The sequence below is a fragment of the Bos javanicus genome, chromosome 14 (assembly GCF_032452875.1).
Source record: "Bos javanicus breed banteng chromosome 14, ARS-OSU_banteng_1.0, whole genome shotgun sequence".
Lineage (NCBI taxonomy): Eukaryota > Metazoa > Chordata > Mammalia > Artiodactyla > Bovidae > Bos > Bos javanicus.
Genome location: NC_083881.1, coordinates 66,244,324 through 66,265,659, shown reverse-complemented (window position 1 = coordinate 66,265,659; position 21,336 = coordinate 66,244,324). Strand labels below are relative to the sequence as shown.

The 21,336-nt window shown below is 38.5% G+C and overlaps 2 protein-coding genes across 3 annotated transcripts in view; one reads left to right on the top strand and one right to left on the bottom strand.

Annotated features, from left to right (window-relative positions):
* The window catches only part of ERICH5 (glutamate rich 5), a 28,992-nt gene extending 18,889 nt beyond the window's left edge, over positions 1 to 10,103 (top strand). The window contains exons 2-4 of one of the 2 annotated variants that reach the window (XM_061439289.1): positions 395 to 1,543; positions 3,338 to 3,454; positions 6,276 to 10,103. In XM_061439289.1, coding sequence (XP_061295273.1) covers positions 395 to 1,543; positions 3,338 to 3,454; positions 6,276 to 6,283 — 1,274 coding nt within the window. In that variant the 3' untranslated portion in view covers positions 6,284 to 10,103. Of the gene's footprint in view, positions 1 to 394; positions 1,544 to 3,337; positions 5,014 to 6,275 lie in introns of those variants that run through there. The other variant, XM_061439288.1, reaches the window with a different exon arrangement.
* Positions 10,104 to 12,931: 2,828 nt separating this feature from the next.
* On the bottom strand, positions 12,932 to 21,309 carry RIDA (reactive intermediate imine deaminase A homolog). Its single transcript, XM_061439291.1, has 6 exons — positions 21,103 to 21,309; positions 18,849 to 18,954; positions 17,205 to 17,259; positions 15,924 to 15,992; positions 14,758 to 14,813; positions 12,932 to 13,545 (listed from the first exon to the last, which is right to left on the bottom strand). Exons 1-6 carry the CDS (start codon positions 21,165 to 21,167, stop codon positions 13,483 to 13,485), a joined length of 414 nt encoding a protein of 137 aa, XP_061295275.1. The 5' UTR covers positions 21,168 to 21,309; the 3' UTR covers positions 12,932 to 13,482.
* Between the last annotated feature and the right edge of the window lie 27 nt (positions 21,310 to 21,336).

Here is a 21,336-nt window from a genome sequence, read left to right as displayed (position 1 = left end):
TGATAGCAATACACTTTCTCACGATGCTGCTGCTGCTACTAAGTCGCTTCAGTCGTGTCCGACTCTGTGAGACCCCATAGACAGCAGCCCACCAGGCTCCCCTGTCCCTGGGATTCTCCAGGCAAAAACACTGGAGTGGGTTGCCATTTCCTTCTCCAGTGCATGAAAATGAAAGTGAAGTCACTTAGTCATGTCTGACTCTTAGCGACTCTGACTCTTAGCGACCCCATGGACTGCAGCCTACCAGGCTCCTCCATCCATGGGATTTTCCAGGCAAGAGTACTGGAGTGGGGTGCTATTGCCTTCTCCGTTCTCAGGATAGAAACTGAATAATTATTTGTATTTTTCTTTTCAAATGAATAATAAAAAGTAACTTCAAATATCTATTTTTCAGCCACAGAAGAAAGTGAGTCCTGCTTTGTCCAGCCAAAACCACGTGCACTGGGAAGAGAATCTACTTTGTGTGGCAAAGTACAAAAGGAAAGCCTTCCTCCATTAGACAAGCTCAAGATCTCAGCCGTGTCCACAGCTAATGGTGTTCAGTCCCTCCCTGAACAGCCCCTGGCAAAGGAGGCTGCAGACCCACCAGGAGCCACAGAGGAAACTCAGCCTCTGCAGGGACTGAAGGGGTCTGAGCCACCTCAGTCAGGTGGCAAAGATGGTGCTCCAGGAGCAGAAGGAAAGGAAGAGGATGTGGAAGCAGTGACAGAGGCTCCGCCTTTGAAAGGAAGTGCTGAGACTGAACCTTTAGGAGCGGAAGCCGAGAATCAGCCTTTGATAACAGCGGGAGAGAGGGACTCTACTGGAGCAGTGGAAGGTACTGAGGATCCACAAGCTGCCGGAGAGATGACGCCTCTAGGAACAGCTGAGAGAGTTCCTCTGGAAGCAGCCAGAGAGCCAGGATCTCAAGAAGCTGGGGGAAAGGGTGAACAGTCCCAACTCCCAGAGACAGTTCCCAAGGAGACAGAATCTCCGGAGATACTGGAAGGTAGTCAGCCTGTGGAAACAGCGGAGCCGCAGCAACTTCAAGAAACAGTTGGAGAAGATGAGCAGTCCCAACCTCTAGAAACAGTTCCCAAAGAGAATGCATCTCTGGAAGTGTCGGACGGAAGTCAGTCTGTGGGAGCCGAGGGAAAAAAGCAACTTCAGGAGACGCTGGGGGGAAATGAGCAGTCTCAGCTTCGAGAGACGATTCCCAGAGAGCATGGCGGACCGGAAGTGTCGGATGGAAGTCAGTCTGTGGGAGCCGAGGAAGAGAAGCGACTTCAGGAAATGCTGGGGAAAGATGAGCAGCCCCAGCTTCGAGAGACGATTCCCAGAGAGCATGGCGGACCGGAGATGTCGGACGCAAGTCAGTCTGTGGAGACAGCTGTAAAGGCTGATTCACTCCATAAAGCTCCCGAAGGTCCTGGGAACATGGAGAAGATCCAACCTGAAAGAACAGTTGAAAGCATGGAACATCCGGCAGGAATTCTAGAGACAGGGGCAAAGGTGGAAATGGCCAGGAAAATTCACACTAACGAAGAGGACCAACACATTGAAGGTAAAGTCATGCTGTCAGATCAGGTTGTTTAGACGTGCTCCATAAGAGATCATCTCTGGGGGATGGGGGAGGCTGACACACAGCTCCCCCACCCCGGAGTCTCTCAGTGGTTGAAGTTCCCGTGATCCAAACTAAAAAGTCTTCCAGACTTGAACAACAGGCAACTTGGCTTTCCAGCAAAAGTGTTCTAAAGCATGGTCTTTAGAAAAGTATCTAGATTTTTAACCTAGTTTCATTGTTAAATGAAATGGGATTTTGAAGGAATGTTAAAATTTCAGAATTTTTCCAAGTTCACTCTTCATCAGGCCCCATGTATGGTATGAGGATCCAGCGTAAAAATGGTCAGTGGAGGAACTGACTTTTTTTAATATATAATTTTATTTATTTATTTATTTTTGGTTGCACTGGGTCTTTGTTGTGTGTGGGCTTTCTCTAGTTGCAGCCAAGTGGAGGCTACTCTCTATACTTGCAGTGTGCAGGCTTCTCTCACTGTAGTGGCTTTCCTTGACTCTAGGTGAGTTGGCTTCAGTGCTATGGCCCATGGGCTTAGTTGCTCCATGGCATGTGATACCTTCCCAGATCGGGGATCAAACCAGTGTTCCCTGTATTGCAAGGGGGACTCCTAACCACTGAACCACTAGGGAAGCCCAGGAACTGACTTTTTAATGAAAGAACACACGAATAATGCCTCTTAGAGTGTCATTTTATCTTTGCAATCTTATCCTTAGAAATTACTGTCAATCTCCCCTTGTCCTTCTTCTCTTTTTATCTTTATGAGAAGACTAGAGAGATGTACTATGTCTTAGCAAATGGTATTTTTGAAACATGTACATTACCTGTATAAAGAAAATGGAATCTATACTGTTCTTTATTGGAGTTACAATTAAAAAATTCTCCTGAGGCAGGATTTACATTTTGCTAAATTTTAACTTCACCTTACAGTAGAATGAAGTGAACCATTCATCAGTCTATTTCTTAATTATTTCACTCGTTAATGCAGCAGTTTTTGAGTGTCTAATCATTTGCTTGGTGCCCAGTGCGGGAGGAAGGGATAGTCCCTGTTCTCAAGGGGCTCACAGTCTAGTGGGGAGAAGGCAGAATTTAGACAAAATACCACAATCTATTGAGGTAAGTGCTTTAATGAAGGTGTATAAAAGTGCTCTAAAATCAGAATGTAGAAGCAAGTAAAAGCGTATATTTGTTATACAGGCTTGGCACACTCAAGTATTTGGGGCCTAGGGTGATGGCAGTGGGTGAATTGAGGGGCACATGTAATGTTGTGGGGAGCCCCAGGGACCTTGGTGAACAGGACACAATCCTATCAAAACAGGCAGCTGCTTCTTGGCTCCATTCAAAACATAGGGGCCAGCGCTGCCCGAACTGACTTCTTAGGGAAACATTTGTATGTGCAATACCTGGACTTTTAAATGTTTCAGCTCTTTAAAAGTTTGATGATTGTTTTCTTTAAACACCAGAATGACCAAACAAGACAAGTTTCTGGACACCCCTAAACATATTTTGAACTTTCTATTTGTAATATGTTCTGCCATCCCTTCCTGGGTAATTCCGCATCCTGATTTTATATGAGAGTGCCAAGGCTCAGAAACGGTAAGTGACATCGGCCCTCTGAGGATCTCAGAGACCCAGGGCGATTGCCTTTCTTGACATCCCTAGAGAAACCTACTGTTTAGACTTAAAGAGCAAGAGCTGCCCCTGTTGGAAACCAGGTGTGAGGCACTTGGTTGTTAATGCTAAATAAGTATCTCTTAATATCCCCTTTGGTTAATTTTCCAGGTGAGACAGGAGAAACGGTTGAAACAGAGATGGAGAGTGAGAAAGTCAGTGAAGGGGCTGAAACAAAAGAGGAAGAAACAGGAGAAGCCATGGATCTTTCAGCAGCCACGCAGATAGGTATGGATGGAAGGGTGAAGGGACACAGCATGTTATAACAGAGAAGACAGAAAACTGCCGTGAAGTTGTGGTTACAGATGGTATCTTTCAACATCGACATGTTTTATACCAGGAAAATGTGGTTATCATGTTCTTGATTACATTGTTCCATAGAACTACTAAGCTATAAATGGTTTTCTTAGCTACTTAAAATTCAGAACTACAGTAGCCAGAGCTGGTACTGACTAGAGTATATGTTCATTTAAGAATGTGAGGGCATTTTCTTCATTGTGGCAATGGGTCCATTCAGTGTAGAACAGGGAGACCCTAAAAGAAAATATACATCTTTAAGTGTAGGTGGCTGGAGAAAGGAGTTAAGTAAATTTTAGGCAGCTCATGATAATGAAATCATACAGAATTAGGATGGAATAAGAATGATCAACAACAATGGGGCAACTTATATCTAGTATTTCTTTCCTATCACAGAATTTAAAGCCAGTAGGAACCTGGGAAAGTGTGTCATTTAATTATTTCCTTACCTTAAGCTTATCTACTACCCAGGATCCTTAATAATGATCATGGTGTATGAAAAATGGTAACAAAATGCTTGTAAAAGGAATACAGACTCTGGTGCTGTTATAAAATTAGGCATTTTTCACAATGAAAGGCTACACATTTTTAATGTGCCATTTTGAATCATCTGGTGATTTTATATGTATGTGAGGTGTTTCAATTGGTGTTATTCCTTTAACTGACATTAAAGTTATTTTAAATTGACTTTTAAATGCATTTCAGAGGCAACAAACAGCAAGAATTAAAAACTAGATTTGTTGCCTATGTGGAGTCTATTCCTTGGGCTCTATTTTTTTTTTAAGATTACTTTGATTTAATATCAGGCTTTAGAGGTGGGAAAGAACTAAAAAATAAAGATTTAAAAACCATTTATAATATTTCATTAATGTTAAAATGATATAGAAAGTCACCTTTCAAGAATTCCTCCAAAGTTGCCAAGGGATTTTGATAAATTATCTGTGATTATATGTGAATAAAAATAATGATAGCAATCTTTTTCACCAATGAGTGCCTTGTGCTTATGAATATCAGGATAGAATTATATTCTGGACACATTTGGGACCTTTATCTTATTTGTAAATATATAGTTTAAAGATAACTTCTTAGATGAATTAACTAGACTCTTTTACTTTAGCTTCTGTATTAAACTATGAAGATGGTGTAATTAATTTTAAGAACATAGAATAGAGGGAAGAATTATCTTTACTCTGATTTTAATGTTTTTATGTTTCTGACTTTAAAGAGTTAAATTGAGGTAGGTAACAAGAGGAGTTACTTGAGTAGATGACCTCATCCTGTCTGCAAAATAAAGAAGCTGGATTGTGATTTTATTGAGAAGGACTTTTGTATGTGTCTTTGAATTCATGCATTTTACTCTTTTAATGGAAAAGATGGATGCTTTCATGAAAATGATAGGTACTTGATAAGTATTTGTCAAATCAGTAAGTGAATAACAAGTACCAAGGATTCCCATTTATACTTCCTTCATTAAAAAAATATTTAAAATATGGATTTGTGCGATTCTAATGTTTTCATTCCAAAGCTGGTCAAGCTTAGTAACACTATATATTTGGTGTAGTTCCAAAACTAGCAATAATTTGGGGTCAGAAAGTTATACAACTCAGAACTGATATAACATCTCTTAAGCTACATTTTGTATCCAAAGGTGTTTTTCCTGTCCTAAAGATATCTTTGTATAGGTATCTAGTAAGTAGAAAATGTCAGAGCTTAGTGTAAAATATGAAAGATCACCTTAGAAAGTGATTGTACTTTGTATCAAGTACTGAAATAGTAGGATTCAATTACTTAATAGGCATAAAGGTCCGTTCTTCATTGTGTGGATTTTTTTTTAAATCTCTAGCATATGTTAAAGAGATCTATTTAGAACTTATTCTTTGAAGAAGTCTTTCTCAAAAGCATTATTATAGAGTTGTAAATTATAAGTTTTCAAATTATTTATTGATCCCATTTTTTTCCATAATAACTAAGATAATTTATTCTCAGAAAAATTTAGAAATTTGTATAAATTTCTGGTACTTTCTATACTTTTGTTTTTGGCCTTTAATGTGGTTATTAAGATATTTTTAGAAATTGTTCTTATTCTTTTAGATAATATTAATACATTTTAAATTCAAAACCTAGAAAGAAAATTGAAATGTTCCATAATATTTGAATATTCCAAAATTAAAATATTCCATCTAAATAATCTGCTAATTAATTTTTTAAAACAAAATTAAAGTAATAATTGCCTGTAGCAAAAAAACTCAAATAATACAGAAAGATATGAAAAGTTGCTTCCCCTTTGTCCTTTAGTCCTTCTATGAAAAGATAATAAAGATTCTTGCTTCTAATTCTTCCATAAGAAGGTAATGTATATGCCAGGCTATATGGATATGCTTAAACAGAAGTGTATGTGTACACGCCCACATTTTATAATGTAAATGATAATTTATTTAGCCCTTATATTGTGAAAAAGTGCATATAAGACCACAAAACCATCCCTTCCTATGCTAAAGTTTTTTTTCTTTTGCCTAAAACTGATATAGCAAAGTACACTCTGATTCTTAGTTCCCAGACTTTGAGAGAAGTTTATTAATTTTGCTTCCAGATTCAAAATGCAGAAGCTGGATTAAGACTTGAGCTATTTAAAATGAATTAATAGAAAAACTACCATCAAGGCTGGATTTTCTTGCTTTTTTTGTTTTTTAAGTTTTTGTTGAATTTGTTACAACATTGCTTCTGTTTTATGTTTTGGTTTTTTGGCTGAAAGGCATGTAGGGTCTTACTTCCCTGACCAGGGACTGAACCTACACTCCCTGCATTGAAAGGTGAAGCTTAACCACTGGCCTGTCGGGAAGTCCCCAGGACTGGATTTTCTAATTCCAGGATGCTGTATAGGCATTTTGTAGCCCAGTTTGTGTTCTGTTTAGATGATTGCAGAATTTTCTGTATGTAACTGGGAAGGAAATGGTGAACAAATGATTTGCCAGTTGGCATTCCCATTTGGACTGCAAAGAGATCAAACCAGTCAGTCCTAAAGGAAATCAACCCTGAATATTCACTGGAAGGACTGATGCTGAAGCTGAAGCTCCAATACTTTGGCCACCTGATGCAAAGAACTGACTCATTGGAAAAGACCCTGATGCTGGGAAAGATTGAGGGGACGACAGAGGATGAGATGGTTGGATGGCATCACTGACTGGATGGACATGAGTTTGAGCAAGCTCCAGGAGTTGGTATTAGACCAGGAAGCCTGGCATGCTGCAGTCCATGGGGTCGGAAAGAGTTGGACATGACTGAGCAACTGAACTGAACTGATCCCCATTAGGGAGAGAATGTTGGCCTTTACCGACAGGGGGTGCCAGTTGCCAATCTAGGAATTCCCCAATCCAGACTCCAGACTCTTGGTCAGAGGTGCTCTGTATCATCTCCTGGGGGACCCATAGGATAGGAGTGTGTGACCAACCTGTGTGACCTCACTGCTTTTTCCATTCAAACTTTGGAGTAAGAGCCTTGGCATAGCTAATAGCCTTGAGCAATCAAAACACCCACATCATTTATTTTTTAATTTTTTGGCCACACAGAATGGCTTGTGGTATCTTAGATCTCTGACTAGGGATTGAACCTGGGCCCTTGGCAGTGAAAGCATGGAGTCCTAACCACTGGACTTCCAGGGAATTCCTGCACATCATTCTTTTTGTTTTTCTTTTTTTCTTCACACATCATTCTTAACAGATGCTTTATTCCACACTTGGCCTTGAGTTAAGAATGGCTTTTAAAGGAAAAAAAAATTTTTTTTCCACATTGAAGTAATCAAAGAGTGTTGGATGGTCATAATCAAATAATCTGTGTTCTTTTGGCAAATACAGTAGATTGTCAGAGCATCCAACATTACAAGCATCTCATTATAAAGCTAATTTGGTGACCCAGTTCTGAATCGTTTCACAAATGTCAACATTGTGAACATCATAAAGCCGTTTCATGTAGCCCATGTGCCTCCATTGGGTAAAAGGAGAGTGATCCTCTAATAGCAAGGCAGGGCTGTGTCTGAAAAGTTGAAACCCTTTGCTCACAAAGTGTTATTTCATCTAAAACTTTGTCAGCTCCTCTTGTCCCCAGAGCTTTTAAAGTTAAGGAGTGAGACTGGCTGTAATCTCAAGATTTTAATTGCAGGAACAGAATCAGTATAATCTCAGAGAGCCGTTGACAGATACGGAATTTCTCTTTTCAGTTCTTGTTACTTCCAGCAAAAGTTAAGGAATTCCCTGGCAGTAGTAACCCACATGAAGTCAAATTGGAGACCTTCAGCTTTACTTCAGAAACACCACCCAGCAAATGTATTGGGCAATAGCTGAGATATTGCAAGCTAACCACCATATCATTATTTCTGCACCTACTGAAAGAAGTCTGCAAACATCAAAGCCAGGCTTTAATAACTGTTTAAGGTCGAAGTGGGGCCAGTGTGTATTATGTTCGTCTAAATTACCCTTTCAGTTTAATAGTGTGCAACTGATGTGAATAAACACACAACTCTGTCCATTACTAGGACAGAGATCTGCTTGCCTCACCGGTTTCCAGAAAAAGAGTTCTGAGAAACCAGTTAGGAACCATAATTTTGGTTTGAAGTTTGTCTCATTTTTTTCTTTTTACCCGGGGAGGGGGGTGAAGTAAAAAAGAATAGTTTTATTACTTTGCCAGGCATAGGAGGAAACAGATGGGCTCCTGCCTCCATGTCCCCCACCTGGGAGGATTTGATGAGAGGTTTTATAACAGTGTTCAAAGCCAGGGTCTGTGACAAGATTCCGGTGTGTGCAGGGTTTGCACTCCCTTAATCTTGTCTTAGGTGTTTGGCCTCCTAATCTTTTAAATTTTTTTTACTTGTAAAATATAGATTGTTGTTGTTTAGTTGCTAAGTTGTGTCCAACTCTTTTGCGACCCCATGGTCTGGAGCCCGCCAGGCTCCTCTGTCCATGGGATTTTTCAGGCAAGGATGCTAGAGTGGGGGGATTTCCCTGGTGGTCCAGTGGTTGGGAATCTGCCTGCCAATGCAGGGGACACTGGTTCACCCCTGGTCCGGGAAGATTCCAGTGCGGCAGAGCCACTAAGCCTGTGTACACCACAACTATTGAGCCTGCCCTGTAAAGCCCGTGTTTTGCAACAAGGGAAACCACCGCAGTGAGAAGCCCAAGCACTGAAGCTAGAGAGTAGCCCCCACTTGTTGCAATTAGAGAAAGTTCGAGCACAGCAGTGAGACCCACTGCAGCCAAAAATAAATAAAACTTAATAAACAAAAAAAAAGAAAGAATACTGGAATGCGTTGCCACTTCCTTCTCCAGGGGATCTTCCCCACCTGGGGGTCAAACCCACACCTGCATTGCAGGCAGTTTCTTTACCACTGAGCCACCAGGGAAACCCAAAATGTAGTTCTCAAATTTTTCTTAACAAAATAGAAGTAACTAGCAAGATATAATAATTCATACTATCATATAAATTTAAGAAAAAAATAATGCATATTATATTGAATCAATATACATGATCCTGATTCCAAATACTTAAAAAAAATTCTTCAGTGACAAAAGAGGCTGTCCACTGCAGCTGCCCAGTTGTCCAGGGGCTTTGAGCTGGGAGGGTGTTTCAGCCCAGCACCTCACCAGGAAGTCATAAGGTTCAAAGGTGAACTCACGGCAGTTCAGTGTGGGGACTAACTAAAAGTTTATTTTCAACCGTAGTTATTTAGTGGATCACTATGGATTTGCTTCAAGTTTTCTGGATATCAGAGCTTTGTTAAAGAGTTTTTTTTTGGAGGGGTAAAAACACTGCTTTTATCTAAGTACTTGTATGTGACACAGTGATTGCTTACTAATAATCGCAAGAAAGAATTCCTTTATCATTAAAATTTTCTTCTTAGTAAAAAATGGATACATGTTCATATTAGAAACTTCAGGAAATATAAACTCTAAAAAGAGAAAATCTGAACATTACACGTAATTCAGTCAAAAATCATGTTGATGTATCTGAGGGATTACTTTTTTGTGTTGCAGTAGCAAGATAGCCAAAGCACAACTATTAATAGAACTTTATGTCTATTGAACCGTGGAGCACAGCACTTCTGAATTGGAATTAATTGGAGATAGTAGGTTACAAAGAATGTTCCAATAATACTTGCTGTATTAGTAAATATTGATTAGTGTTGTAGAGAGAGAGCAATTATGCCCAAGCATATTAGCACTTAGCTAACTACAATTTATGAGAACTAACTGATATCTTAGAAACACTGAAACTAAAGTTTTTATTTGAAGTTATTTTTTAATGCATTCTAATTGTTGACCAAATGTTAGCAAAAAGATTTTTAAGCCCTTTGGAGCAGGGAAAGTGCCTTATAGGACTTAGTACAAATTTCACATTCTGAATACTTGTTGATGCTATTTATTAATAAATGCTTTTTCTTCTTACATAATCATGGTAATTTCCTCAGAACTAAGTATAATTTGCAATAGGGAAGATATGGCCAAAGTTTTTATAAAATTATTTTGTACTACTGGTTCAATATTTATAATTTTGATTGAATGTTATTAAAAATAAAGTGTTGGAAAGCTTCTCTATGTGAATTTTTGTTATAGAAACATACTACTTTTGGTGTCCTTGAGAAAGAAAAACATTCTTAAAATCACACACTCCATCAAAGGTAAGGAGTATGACAACACAGGGAAATATGGGTGACTTTTTAGACGTCTTGTGATCATTTAATAACACACTTCAAAGAGATTGCTGTGTTTGTATGTTTGAAAGGCTAATATGCAATGTATTCCTTTTCACATTGAACACAATCATAATTTTCCTTAAAGTATGGGAAGAACACTCAAAAATCCCAGCTACTAACAAATCAGTCAACTTGGATACCATTTTATTTCCAGTTTTCTCATTGCAGAGTTAGAATCTGAAGTCATGACTTATCTATAAGAATGCCCCTTGGACCCTTATTGGTCAGTTTTATTTGATTTCCTGCCTACAGTGATTGGTTTAGGAATGGGTTCTTATCCTGGGCTGGACCAATCAGAAGCTTCTCAGACTCTCCTGCCTGCCTTTCTGCTGGGGTTGTTACCTTGGTGGTCTCTACATTGAGTCTGCAGCATCCTCCCCTTGAGACAGATGGAGCCGGGAGGTTTTTGGAACACACATGCCTAAAGTCAGCTGTACTCTGGATTTCTGTTACATGATCCTATGAATTCCTCTTTTTTCCCTTTTTATACTAGTTGGGTTTCTATCACATACAAATAAAGTCTTAATATTAAAAGCAGAAGGAAGTGTCTTATATGTAACTTGGAGGAAATATTAAATACAAGAGCAGAAATTAATGCTTAAAAGAATAAACAAAAAATGATTCTTTAAATAGATTAATAAAATGGATAAATCCGGACAAGGCTGATTAAAAAAGCAGCACAAATAAACTATATTAGATGAAAAGAAGGCATTGAATACAGATGCAAGAGATTAAAAGGTGCAATTTAGATGAAGTGTGCAAATTCTATAACAAGGTAAATGACCAAAATCTGAATGTTCCCGTTACCATTAAAGAAATTGAATCAGTAGTTTAAAATTTTTTCCCAAAGAAAATATCAAGCTCCAACAGTTTTATACGTAAACTCCATCACAAGTTCAAGGATATTTACAACAATGAACTCTTATGTAAAAGAAGAAAGCCATTTTCACAGATGAACGTAACTGTAAAGATCCTAAACAAAATACCTCATCCTGAATTTGAGTGTATGAAATATGTTATAAATATGTATGTTGACCAAGGTGAATTTATCTAGGAATGAGAGTTGGTTCTATACTATAAAAAACTCATTACTATGGGTGTATTTTACCATTATTAGCAAACTAAGTGAGAAAAATCGTATGATGATCTCATTGTAGTTGTTGCTAAGTTGTGTCTGACTCTTGGGACCTCACGGATTGTAGCCCACCAAGCTCTTCTATCCTAGGCAAGAATAATGGTGGGGGTTGTTCAGTTGCTCAGTCATGTCCGACTCTTTGCGACCCCATGACTGCAGCATGCCAAGCTTCCCTGACCTTCACTATTTCCCAGAGTTTGTGCAAACTCATGTCCATTGAGCCACTGATGTCATCTAACAATCTCATCCTCTGTCGTCCCCTTCTCCTGTCTTCAATCTTTCCTAGCATCAGGGTCTTTTCCAGAGTTGGCTCTTTGCATGAGGTGGCCAAAGTATTGGAGTTTTAGCTTCATTATCAGTCCTTTCAATGACTATTCGTGGTTGATTTCTTTTAGGATTGATTGGTTTTATCTCTAGTCTTCTCCAGCACCAGTTTGAAAGCATCAGTTCTTCAGGCTTAGCATTCTTTATGGTCCAACTCTCACATCTGTACATGACTACTGGAAAAACCATAGCTTTGACTCTACAAACCTTTGTCAGCAAAGTGATGTCTCTGCTTTTTAATATCCTGTCTAGATTTGTCATGGCGTTCCTTCCAAGGAGCAAGTGTCTTTTAATTTCCTGGCTGCAGTCACCGTCCACAGTGATTTTGGAGCCCAAGAAAATAATCTGTCATGGTTTCCACTTTTTCCCCTTTTATTTGCCATGAAGTGATGGGACTAGAGGCCATGGTCTTAAGTTTTTTTTTTTCTTAATGTTGAATAGTGCTTATGACATTCCTTTGTAAAGGTGCAATTATTATCTTTCAGCAAACTGAGACTTAAAATAGGTTAAATAATTAGCTGAAGGTCATAGAGCTAATAAGTGGTAGATCCGGGCCTTGAAGCCTGTTGGAATTACTCAAAAGTCTGTGGTCTCAAAACTGCTCTTCAGAAGTGCTTCTAACATTATCTTTTGGTGACAAACTTTACAAATTAGCAAGACATTTCTAAGACAACTTGAAACAAATAGGTATATGTAAAATGTTACATGTGTAAGAAAGAATGTTACAGCACCCTGATATGATAATTTTGTGGAGCAATGGTTAAATCACCTAAGGTATATCTACACAAAAGAAGAGTCTGCAACAGCTTTAAAAATGAGGTGAATCAGTATGTGTCTATATGGAAAACCTTCAAGACAAGAAAGCAATCTGCAGAATAATATATACAGTAAAGCTCCATTTATATAAATAAGTCAAAACCAAACTAGATGATCAAGTATGTAATGGATATAAAACTATCTGCTGGTTACACTCAGAATCCTCAGCAGTGGTGGTCTTTGGGGAGGTAAGTGCAATCGACAGTGAGTGAAGGGAACTTTTAACTTCTCAAATCTATAAAATTCTGTGTTGGAATTTATTCTACAACAGGAGGTATTCATGTAGTAGTTTCTATGTGAAAAGACTTCAACGAACAAACAAAATGGTTACACAGAGCCTTTACAACAGTGTAAAAATGTAAAGTCAGAAGTAAACTGAGAAAAAAAATAGTGGGAGTTTAAACCTCATGGTTTCTTCACTTTTATTTAGGTAATGTAATTTAATGCATACATTAAACTGTTAAAAAAATCAGTAAATGGAATCACACCAAGGAAAATCTGCATGCTATTTCCACTAGAAAAATATGTATATAAAATTTGGTCCAGTTTCTTCTCCTTTATCTCTGCCATTCAAATTTAAATAATTTTATTCAAGCAAAAATCACATATCTGACATAATAAAATACTTCACATCATTAAATTAATAGGGTTTAGTTGAATTAGGTGTGCTCATCTTTCCTATGTTATTTCTCTACTTTTATTCTTCTGAGTTAACTCAGTAAGGCATGTCTGTTTTCCCACATCCAGCAATACAAGTGTTACAGAAGTATAATTTGTAACATTAGTAACTAGATTCATCATTAATCTTCAATTCATGTTGTTTCCCTTATTATATGGTATTTCCATATTTCTAGATATTTCAATCTTACACTTTCCAACAAGGATTAAGCCATTAGTTTAAAAATACTATTAAATTTCCAGACTAAATAACACTTGGCCCACTTAGAGTGATGCTGTCATGAGAGGTCCTTGCACAGCTATTGCTTCGATCTCAACACGGCCTCCCTGTTGGGAAAATAACACAGATTAAGAGAGCACCATAATGTCTACTGAAAACATATGCATTTTTAACATTAAGCTTTTCAAAGAAGGAAAGGAGGGGGCACATTCACCAAGAATCACTAAGAAAAGGCTAGGCTACCGTGCCCAGCATGTTCATTTATGTTAGCTTGTGTGATTCCCCTAGCAGCTCTGTTATCAGGGTTCTCTCAGTGCAGAGGATGATACACTGAAGCTTAGAAAGGTTGTTTAACCCATCCCAGAACACAAAGCCAAATGGCAGAGGTTCAAACCCATGTCTTATGTCAAGTTCAGAGCTCCTTCTATCTCATTCTGCATCTTAATAAATTTGATAATACTGATCATTCCAAGTAACAGTCAAAGCAACAAAAATACCATTCACAGAAGCTAAATTTCTTTGGTGCAAAATTTCCAGAAGTCCATGAGAATTGCTTCTTTATAGGTAGAAATATAGTGCTGCTAAGGGGCATAGGAAGTGCTTCTAGTTCAATTAGAAAACCAAAGTAAGAACCGTAAGAAATCTACGAGCCATTGTTTTTCAGACGATTTTTCCTAATGGAAAGCTTAGTGTTGTCTTGGGCCACACCATGCAGCTTGTTGGATCTTAGTTCCCCAACCAAGGATCAAACCCGAGCCCTCGGCAGTGAAAGCGCGGAGTCCCAACCACTGGACCGCCAGGGCATTTCCTAGATATTTTATTATACAATAGAAAATTAAAATTTTAACTGTAGAACTCACAGACCTGGCTCAATTTATAGTTGTTAAGTAAAGTAAAACAATACAGTGGCTGTTTTACTTCTCATAGTTTAAGTAAAATGATTCTGTTGTATTCACATTCATGTGTGGCCTTGATTTTTTCTTTTTTTAAAGATTTATTTATTATTTTTAGCTGTGCTGGGTCTTCACTGCTGCAAGGGCTTTTTGCTAGTAGTGACGAGTATGGGCTGCTCTCTAGTTCCGGTGCACGGGCTTTTCATGGCCGTGGTTTCTCTTGTCGTGGAGCACAGTATCTAGGCACGTGGGCTCAGTAGTTTTGGCACACGGATATAGCTGCCCCGTGGCATGTAGGATCTTCCCAGACCAGCGACTGAACGCATGTCCTCTGCATTGCCAGTGGACTCTTACCATTAGGTCACCAGGGAAGCTTGTAGCCTTGATTTTTAATTTTCTTAATTTTTAAGACAAATGTGTACTTACTTTGGGCAAAGCAGCAACCTGGTAAGCAGCTCTCGCAGGAAAACTACTCTGGAAATCTAATTTAAAAGAATTTCATTTTAGTTTTTTCAGATACTATATTGTAATTCAACACTGCAGGATCAAGAATCTGGTAAGTAATTCAGATCTATGTCAGTTCTTAGATACAAGCCAACATTGGAAAAAAGAAGCTCATGTTCATATTTGTTTGACAAAATACTTTGCCATGAGTCCCACAATATTTAATATTCTTAAAAATATCTTAGCTTTCTGGGAAAAAAATGAAAATATACACTCTTCAGAATCTGTTCTAACATGCATGCTTACATGCTGTATTAACTCATTTAAAATTCTAACCTTACAAGATGTTTTCCACATTTAGGATATGAGGAAACCAAGGCACAGAAATATTAACTAACCAGTTAATGGTTCTGAGAGAGCAGGACAGATCGTGGCTAGACCTCATCACAGCAATAATAAATGCAGTCATGTCTTGAAAAATGATTAGGAGAGTACAGAAAACCTGAGAAGGATGTAATAAAATTAAGCTTAAGGAAAAAGGATTTGTCTGGTTGTGCTATGTTTTTCTAGGGAATGCAATAGAAATAACTTGGATCTTTTTCAAGGGGACACACTTTGTGTTTCTAATCAGCTATTAATTCTTTCAGGACAGGATCTATGACCATTTCTTTAACCTCGCCCAACATTCTTAATGTATTGTTGTTGTTTAGCTGCTAAGTCGTGACCCCATGGACTGTAGCTCACCAGGCTCCTCTGTCCATGGGATTTCCCAGGCAAGAATACTGGAGTGGATTGCCATTTCCTTCTCTAGAGGATGTTCCCGACCCAGAGATCAAACCCACCTCTCCTGCATTTGTACGCGGATTCTTTACCACTGAGCCACCAGGAAAGCCCTTCTTAATTTATAATGGACACTTATTAAGGTTAATATATATCTTTTTAAAATGTTTATTTATTCGGCTATGTTGGGTCTTAGTTGCAGTGCATGGGCTTAGCTGCCCTTCAGGATGTGGAATCTTCTGGGACCAGGGATTGAACTCACATCCCCTGCACTGCAAGGTGGGTTCTTTACCCCTGGGCCATCAGGGAAGTCCAGTAGATACACTTCTCTTTAAAATGGAAAATAGTAATAAAGCCAAATAACTTACATTGTTTGTAGACATCGTTGACAGTACTGAAGTCATTTATATCAGCCAGCAAAACAGTTGCTTTTACCACTAGGAGATATATACATTGTCATTAGGTTTGTTTAGTTATTTGGTCTGATCTAAAACATTACTTAGAAAAATGGTAGTGATGAAATAAAATTCACATTTTAAGGCAAGACCATAAAAATGTTAACATAAAATTTCTTTTCTCTGCCAATTTAGTCCTCCTGCCTCCCCTCTAGTGTGCACTGGGTGTCTTCATAGAGCATTAGCCAGACCTCTTCAACAACAGAAATACCTGTTCAACCATAAAGTTCAATTCTTCTTTTGCTGGTGCTGGCCATGCAACTCCCTAGACCATAACATAACTTACTTATGAGCTTATTCATGTCACTAGCTATATTACCTGTGTTCTATTTTGCAAGATTGTTTCTTGCATTATCAAACGTGACCAAGTCTCCAGTAAAAATAACTAGATGACATGAAATTATTGACCTAAAATACCGTTCTTCAAGATCGATGATTATAATAGTTGTACTCTAGATATAGGAAGCCGCAACAAGAGAGACTTGTTTCCTGGCTTCTGGCTACTATTAACAGAGCTTTAGTCCACTAACAGCACACTGAGTGACATATCAACTAAGTCCTCACCTGACTTGGCAATGATTGAAATTAAGATCAAAAGGGAGTATCCAGTTCTATAAGAATCAAGTCATAGCCACTGTAGTCGCTGACCTACAATACATCCTGAAAGGAATTCAGGAAGAAGATCAGGATAAGGCACTTCGTGCTCTAGGGAAACTGGCAGAACCGGCCCCCAGGTATTTTTTGGAGAAAATGTTATGAATCTAGTTTTACATATGTTTCCATACCTAGTACTAAAACCATTAACTTAGCTATCTGTTCCTCACGAATAGCACTAACCTTCTGCCAAGATTTGGGCCAGGTCATGTATATGCTGGCCTCTCCCCTTACCTCTTCAGAATAGTCCTCAGAGCTTTCTGAAAGACTGTCTGCCAGGTATCAGCCTCAGGTTGGGTCAAATAAAATGTTCCATTTTTTCCCTTAGATTGACTAACTGATTAATTTTTTACTGATATTATGTATATGGCTCTAGATCGACTATATTAATTTTTCATTGGTATTGTGTCTATGGGACTGAAACTCAGCCAACTTCAAACAACAAAAGATACAGCAGGACATATTATTAGATGCCATGTGTTCTTTAAAAAGACCAAAGAAATATCAAAAAGAAATGTGAAATAATTTCAAGTTGCTCACCATTCGTGAAGTCACAGCCTGCTGCTTTCAGAATTTCACCTATGTTTGTAAGAGCCTGTGAACCAAGGCAAGAAAGCCCTTAGGCACTAACGTTACATTGAAGATTTAACTCAATTCAGTTAACCATCTTTTACTAATACTTCCTATGTTGCAGAAAAATCTTCCTTTTCTAGGAAATTCACTCTTCATAAGCCACCTCTATACAAGTAAACTGCCTCTTGGCTTTCTTTGATGGAGTGAATCTTTCTGAAATATAGTGAGAATTTGTCTCTTTTTGTGACGAGAAAGACTGAAGTCTCTTCCTCAATGCTAGAATTGTGAAATTCTCAATGTCAACTAAGCTAAAACAGAAATAACTACTTGGGCTCCTAATTCTGTATCACTTTCAGGCAAAGTATGAGCTAGTAAGCATTTAAACCTGTTTTCTTTGAAGCAATATTTTTAAAGAGGTTGTTTCCTTTTTCTTAAAAAACAATTATTAGTAAATTTTGTGTATGTTTGACACTTCAGCCTTTGGAAAAACATTAGTTTTTCACTCTGTCCTTAATTTATTATTTTTCCAATTCACTCTTCCACTTTGGTCACATTATAGTAGTTGATGATTTTAAAAAATTTAATCTTCTAAATGGGTTATACATGGATATGGCAAAAAATTGAAAACCTACAAAAAACATATACAGTGAAAAGATGTCTTTCACCCTCACTCTCCCTCCCGAGCTTCCTTCATCAAAGGCAACAACTAGAAAACTGTTTCCAGTTTCTTGTATATCCTTCCAGAGACAGCCAATGCCTATACCAGCATAAATGTATATATCCTTAGACAGAGACACACACGGTAGCTTATTGTGCAAGCTGTTCTGTATCTTGGTTTTATTATATAACAATTTATCTGGAAGATATTTCCATATTAATTTAGCTGTACAGATCTAGCAGGATTTCTTTAGCTAGTTCCTCATGATGCACATTTTAGGTTATTTACTACCTTTGGACATCACTAATGACTCAGTGAATGTACTAAATGATAATTTAATTCTATTTATTGGATTAGAATTATACTCCCATCCTTACTAATATTTTTAGAAAACATACTGCATACTGCATGTAACCTTTGATATTTCTCTCTCTCTAACAAACATTGATTTTTACTTCTGTGGTGGTGGATTATTTTTATGGTCATTGGCCTAAAAAAATTTCCCAACTCATGCGGAAGTGGCAAGATGTTTTCACAATTCACAATTGCTTTCACAATTCACAATTGCTTTCACAATTTCCTTCTCATTTCACTGAACTATAACTTGAGATATAACACTGCATTAGTTTTAGGTAAATAACATGATGATTTAATACATGTATGTATTGTGAAATGATTACCACAGTAAATTTAGTTAATACCCAATAATTCAGGTTTAAAGTCACCTTGGCAGGTAAAATTTTTTTTTTTTTTTTTAGGTTGTTAAATGATTCATCACATTTAGAACTTTCTATTGATGTAAAACTGTTTTACGTCAATAAGTCAACAGATAACTTAAAAAGCATCTATCTGATAATCTCTGTAAAATAAATGAGCCAAATGGATTCTTAATATTCCTCAATATGATGAAAAAGAAGTAGAAAAGGGAACTTCAAATGTGGAAAATGACTCACCTGTTTAGCCTCTTCTGCCACCCCTCCTGGCACAAGCTGTCCACTTGCAGGGTCCATGCCTAGTTGTCCTGAAATGTAAATGGTCCTGTCGACTAACACAGCCTGACTGCAAAGAACAGAAATCCAAAATGTGTAAAATATAAAATGTAAAACTCAATGCTAAGAGATTTCTTTGCTAAGATACAAAAAGTACAAAATACAAAATAGTAATCGGACTTCATGGAAATTAAAACCTTTTGTTTATTGAAAGTCATCTTTAAGAAAATGGAAACCCAAGTTACAAATTGGGAGAAAATATTTGTGAAACGCTTATTTAACAATGGATTTGTATTCAGAATATATAAAGAACTCTTATATAATTCAATAATATAAAGACAGACAACCCAGCAAAATACTGGACAAATGATCTGAACAGACACCTCGTAAAAGAAGACATACAAAGAGTGAAGGAGTAATGCAAACCAAAGCCACTCCACCATACCACTACACACAATAAGGCATGACTGATAATAAGCATGGATGAGGATGTGGAGAAAATGGAATCTTCATACTTTGTTGGTGGTTATGCAAAATAGTACACACACTTTGGAAAGTAGTTGGGAGTTTCTTAAAAACTAAACAGGGAATTCTCTGGGTCTGGTAGTTAGGACTTGGCACTTTCACTCCAGGGGCTGGGTTCAATTCCTGGTCAGGGAACTAAGATCCCATAACCGACAAAAGAAAGCACTGCCAAGCACTCAAGAAAATAAGTAATGAGACAAGGTTAATCATTGCTGAAGGGTCAAGAAGGATACATGGCTTACTTTCCGAACTGATCATTTTTGTAGTAACTAAATATTAGAATTAGTAACAAGACCACAGGGAAAAGCATAAGCTACACTGAGACCTGAAAGAGAGCCAAACAAATCAACTTTCAGTTCAGTTCAGTCGCTCAGTCGTGTCCAACTCTTTGCGACCCTGTGAACTGCAGCATGCCAGGCCTCCCTGTCCATCACCAACTCCCGGAGTTCACTCAAACTCACGTCCATCAAGTCGGTGATGCCATCCAGCCATCTCATCCTCTGTCGTTCCCTTCTCCTCCTGCCCCCAATCCTTCCCAGCATCAGTCTTTTCCAATGAGTCAACTCTTCGTATGAGGTGGCCAAGGTACTGGAGTTTTAGCTTTAGCATCATTCCTTCCAAAGAACACCCAGGGCTGATCTCCTTGAGAATGGACTGTTTGGATCTCCTTGCAGTCCAAGGGACACTCAAGAGTCTTTTCCAACATCACAGTTCAAAAGCATCAATTCTTCGGTGCTCAGCTTTCTTCACAGTCCAACTCTCACATCCATACATGACCACTGGAAAAACCATAGCCTTGACGGACCTTTGTTGGCAAAGTAATGTCTCTGCTTTTGATATGCTATCTAGGTTGGACATAACTTTCCTTTCAAGGAGTAAGTGTCTTTTAATTTCATGGCTGCAATCACCATCTGCAGTGATTTTGGAGCCCAAAAAAATAAAGTCTGACACTGTTTCCACTGTTTCCCCATCTATTTGCCATGAAGTGATGGGACCAGATGCCATGATCTTAGTTTTCTGAATGTTGAGCTCTAGGCCAACTTTTTCACTCTCCTCTTTCACTTTCATCAAGAGGCTTTTTAGTTCCTGTTCATTTTTGCAATTAATTCTCTCTTAGATAAAAAGTCCCACCATTGTTTCTAAACATAAAATCTACCATTTTAACCATTTTAAAGTACACATTTCAATGGCATTAAATGTTTAAAAAATTTTTGATAAAGAGACCTTAACTTCACTTTAAATTTAGAAGTAAAATCTGTTTTACCCCATTTCACGGTTATTCAGAAAATAAGATACTTTCATTTCTAATGTCCTACTTCCCTATATTTTGTTCAACATGCTCCCAACTTTCCTCTTTTTATTTCATGACGTCTCCCCTCATATCTTTTTTCCTTTATAACTTTAAATACAATTGGTAATTTTATAACACAATTGGTATTGAGTCTTTCGGTGCGTAGCCTGCTATGGTTCATTTCCAGTGGGCACAGTGAACCCCGAGGCCCGCAGCAGCTCTAACCTGGACTAGCGGCTGCCGTCTATGGGGTCGCACAGAGTCGGACACGACTGAAGCGACTTAGCAGTACCAGCAGCAGCCCAAGCCCCAAACCCCCACCCCACACGCCCCGAGTGCCCGCCCCGGGGTCGCCACCCCAGACGCCTCGAGTCCTTCTCGGCTCCCACAGCCCTCCTGTACCTGTAGGGACCAATGGCCGCGGGGGCTTTCGCGGTGCTGATTATCTTTCTGACCAGAGACGACATGGTTAAACCCTTTTCCCTTGCTGCCCCTCGGAAACAACTACGCAGAACTCGGTTCTTGCTCGCTCTTCACCTGTCCAGCCGGGGCCAGAATCGCTGCTTTAAAGCTTGGCCGGGGATTCGCTCGGCATTCTGGGAGTTGTAGTCTCCGTGCGACTCCGGGCCACGTGGA

Coding starts and splice junctions, on each gene's coding strand:
- RIDA (XM_061439291.1), bottom strand. CDS start 21,167: ATGTCGTCTCTGGTCAGAAAGATAATCAGCACCGCGAAAGCCCCCGCG. Junction 14,814..15,923: donor CAACGATGTCTACAAACAAT/GTAAGTTATTTG, acceptor CTTTTAAATTAG/ATTTCCAGAGTAGTTTTCCT. Junction 13,546..14,757: donor AGGTTGCTGCTTTGCCCAAA/GTAAGTACACAT, acceptor TTTTCCCAACAG/GGAGGCCGTGTTGAGATCGA.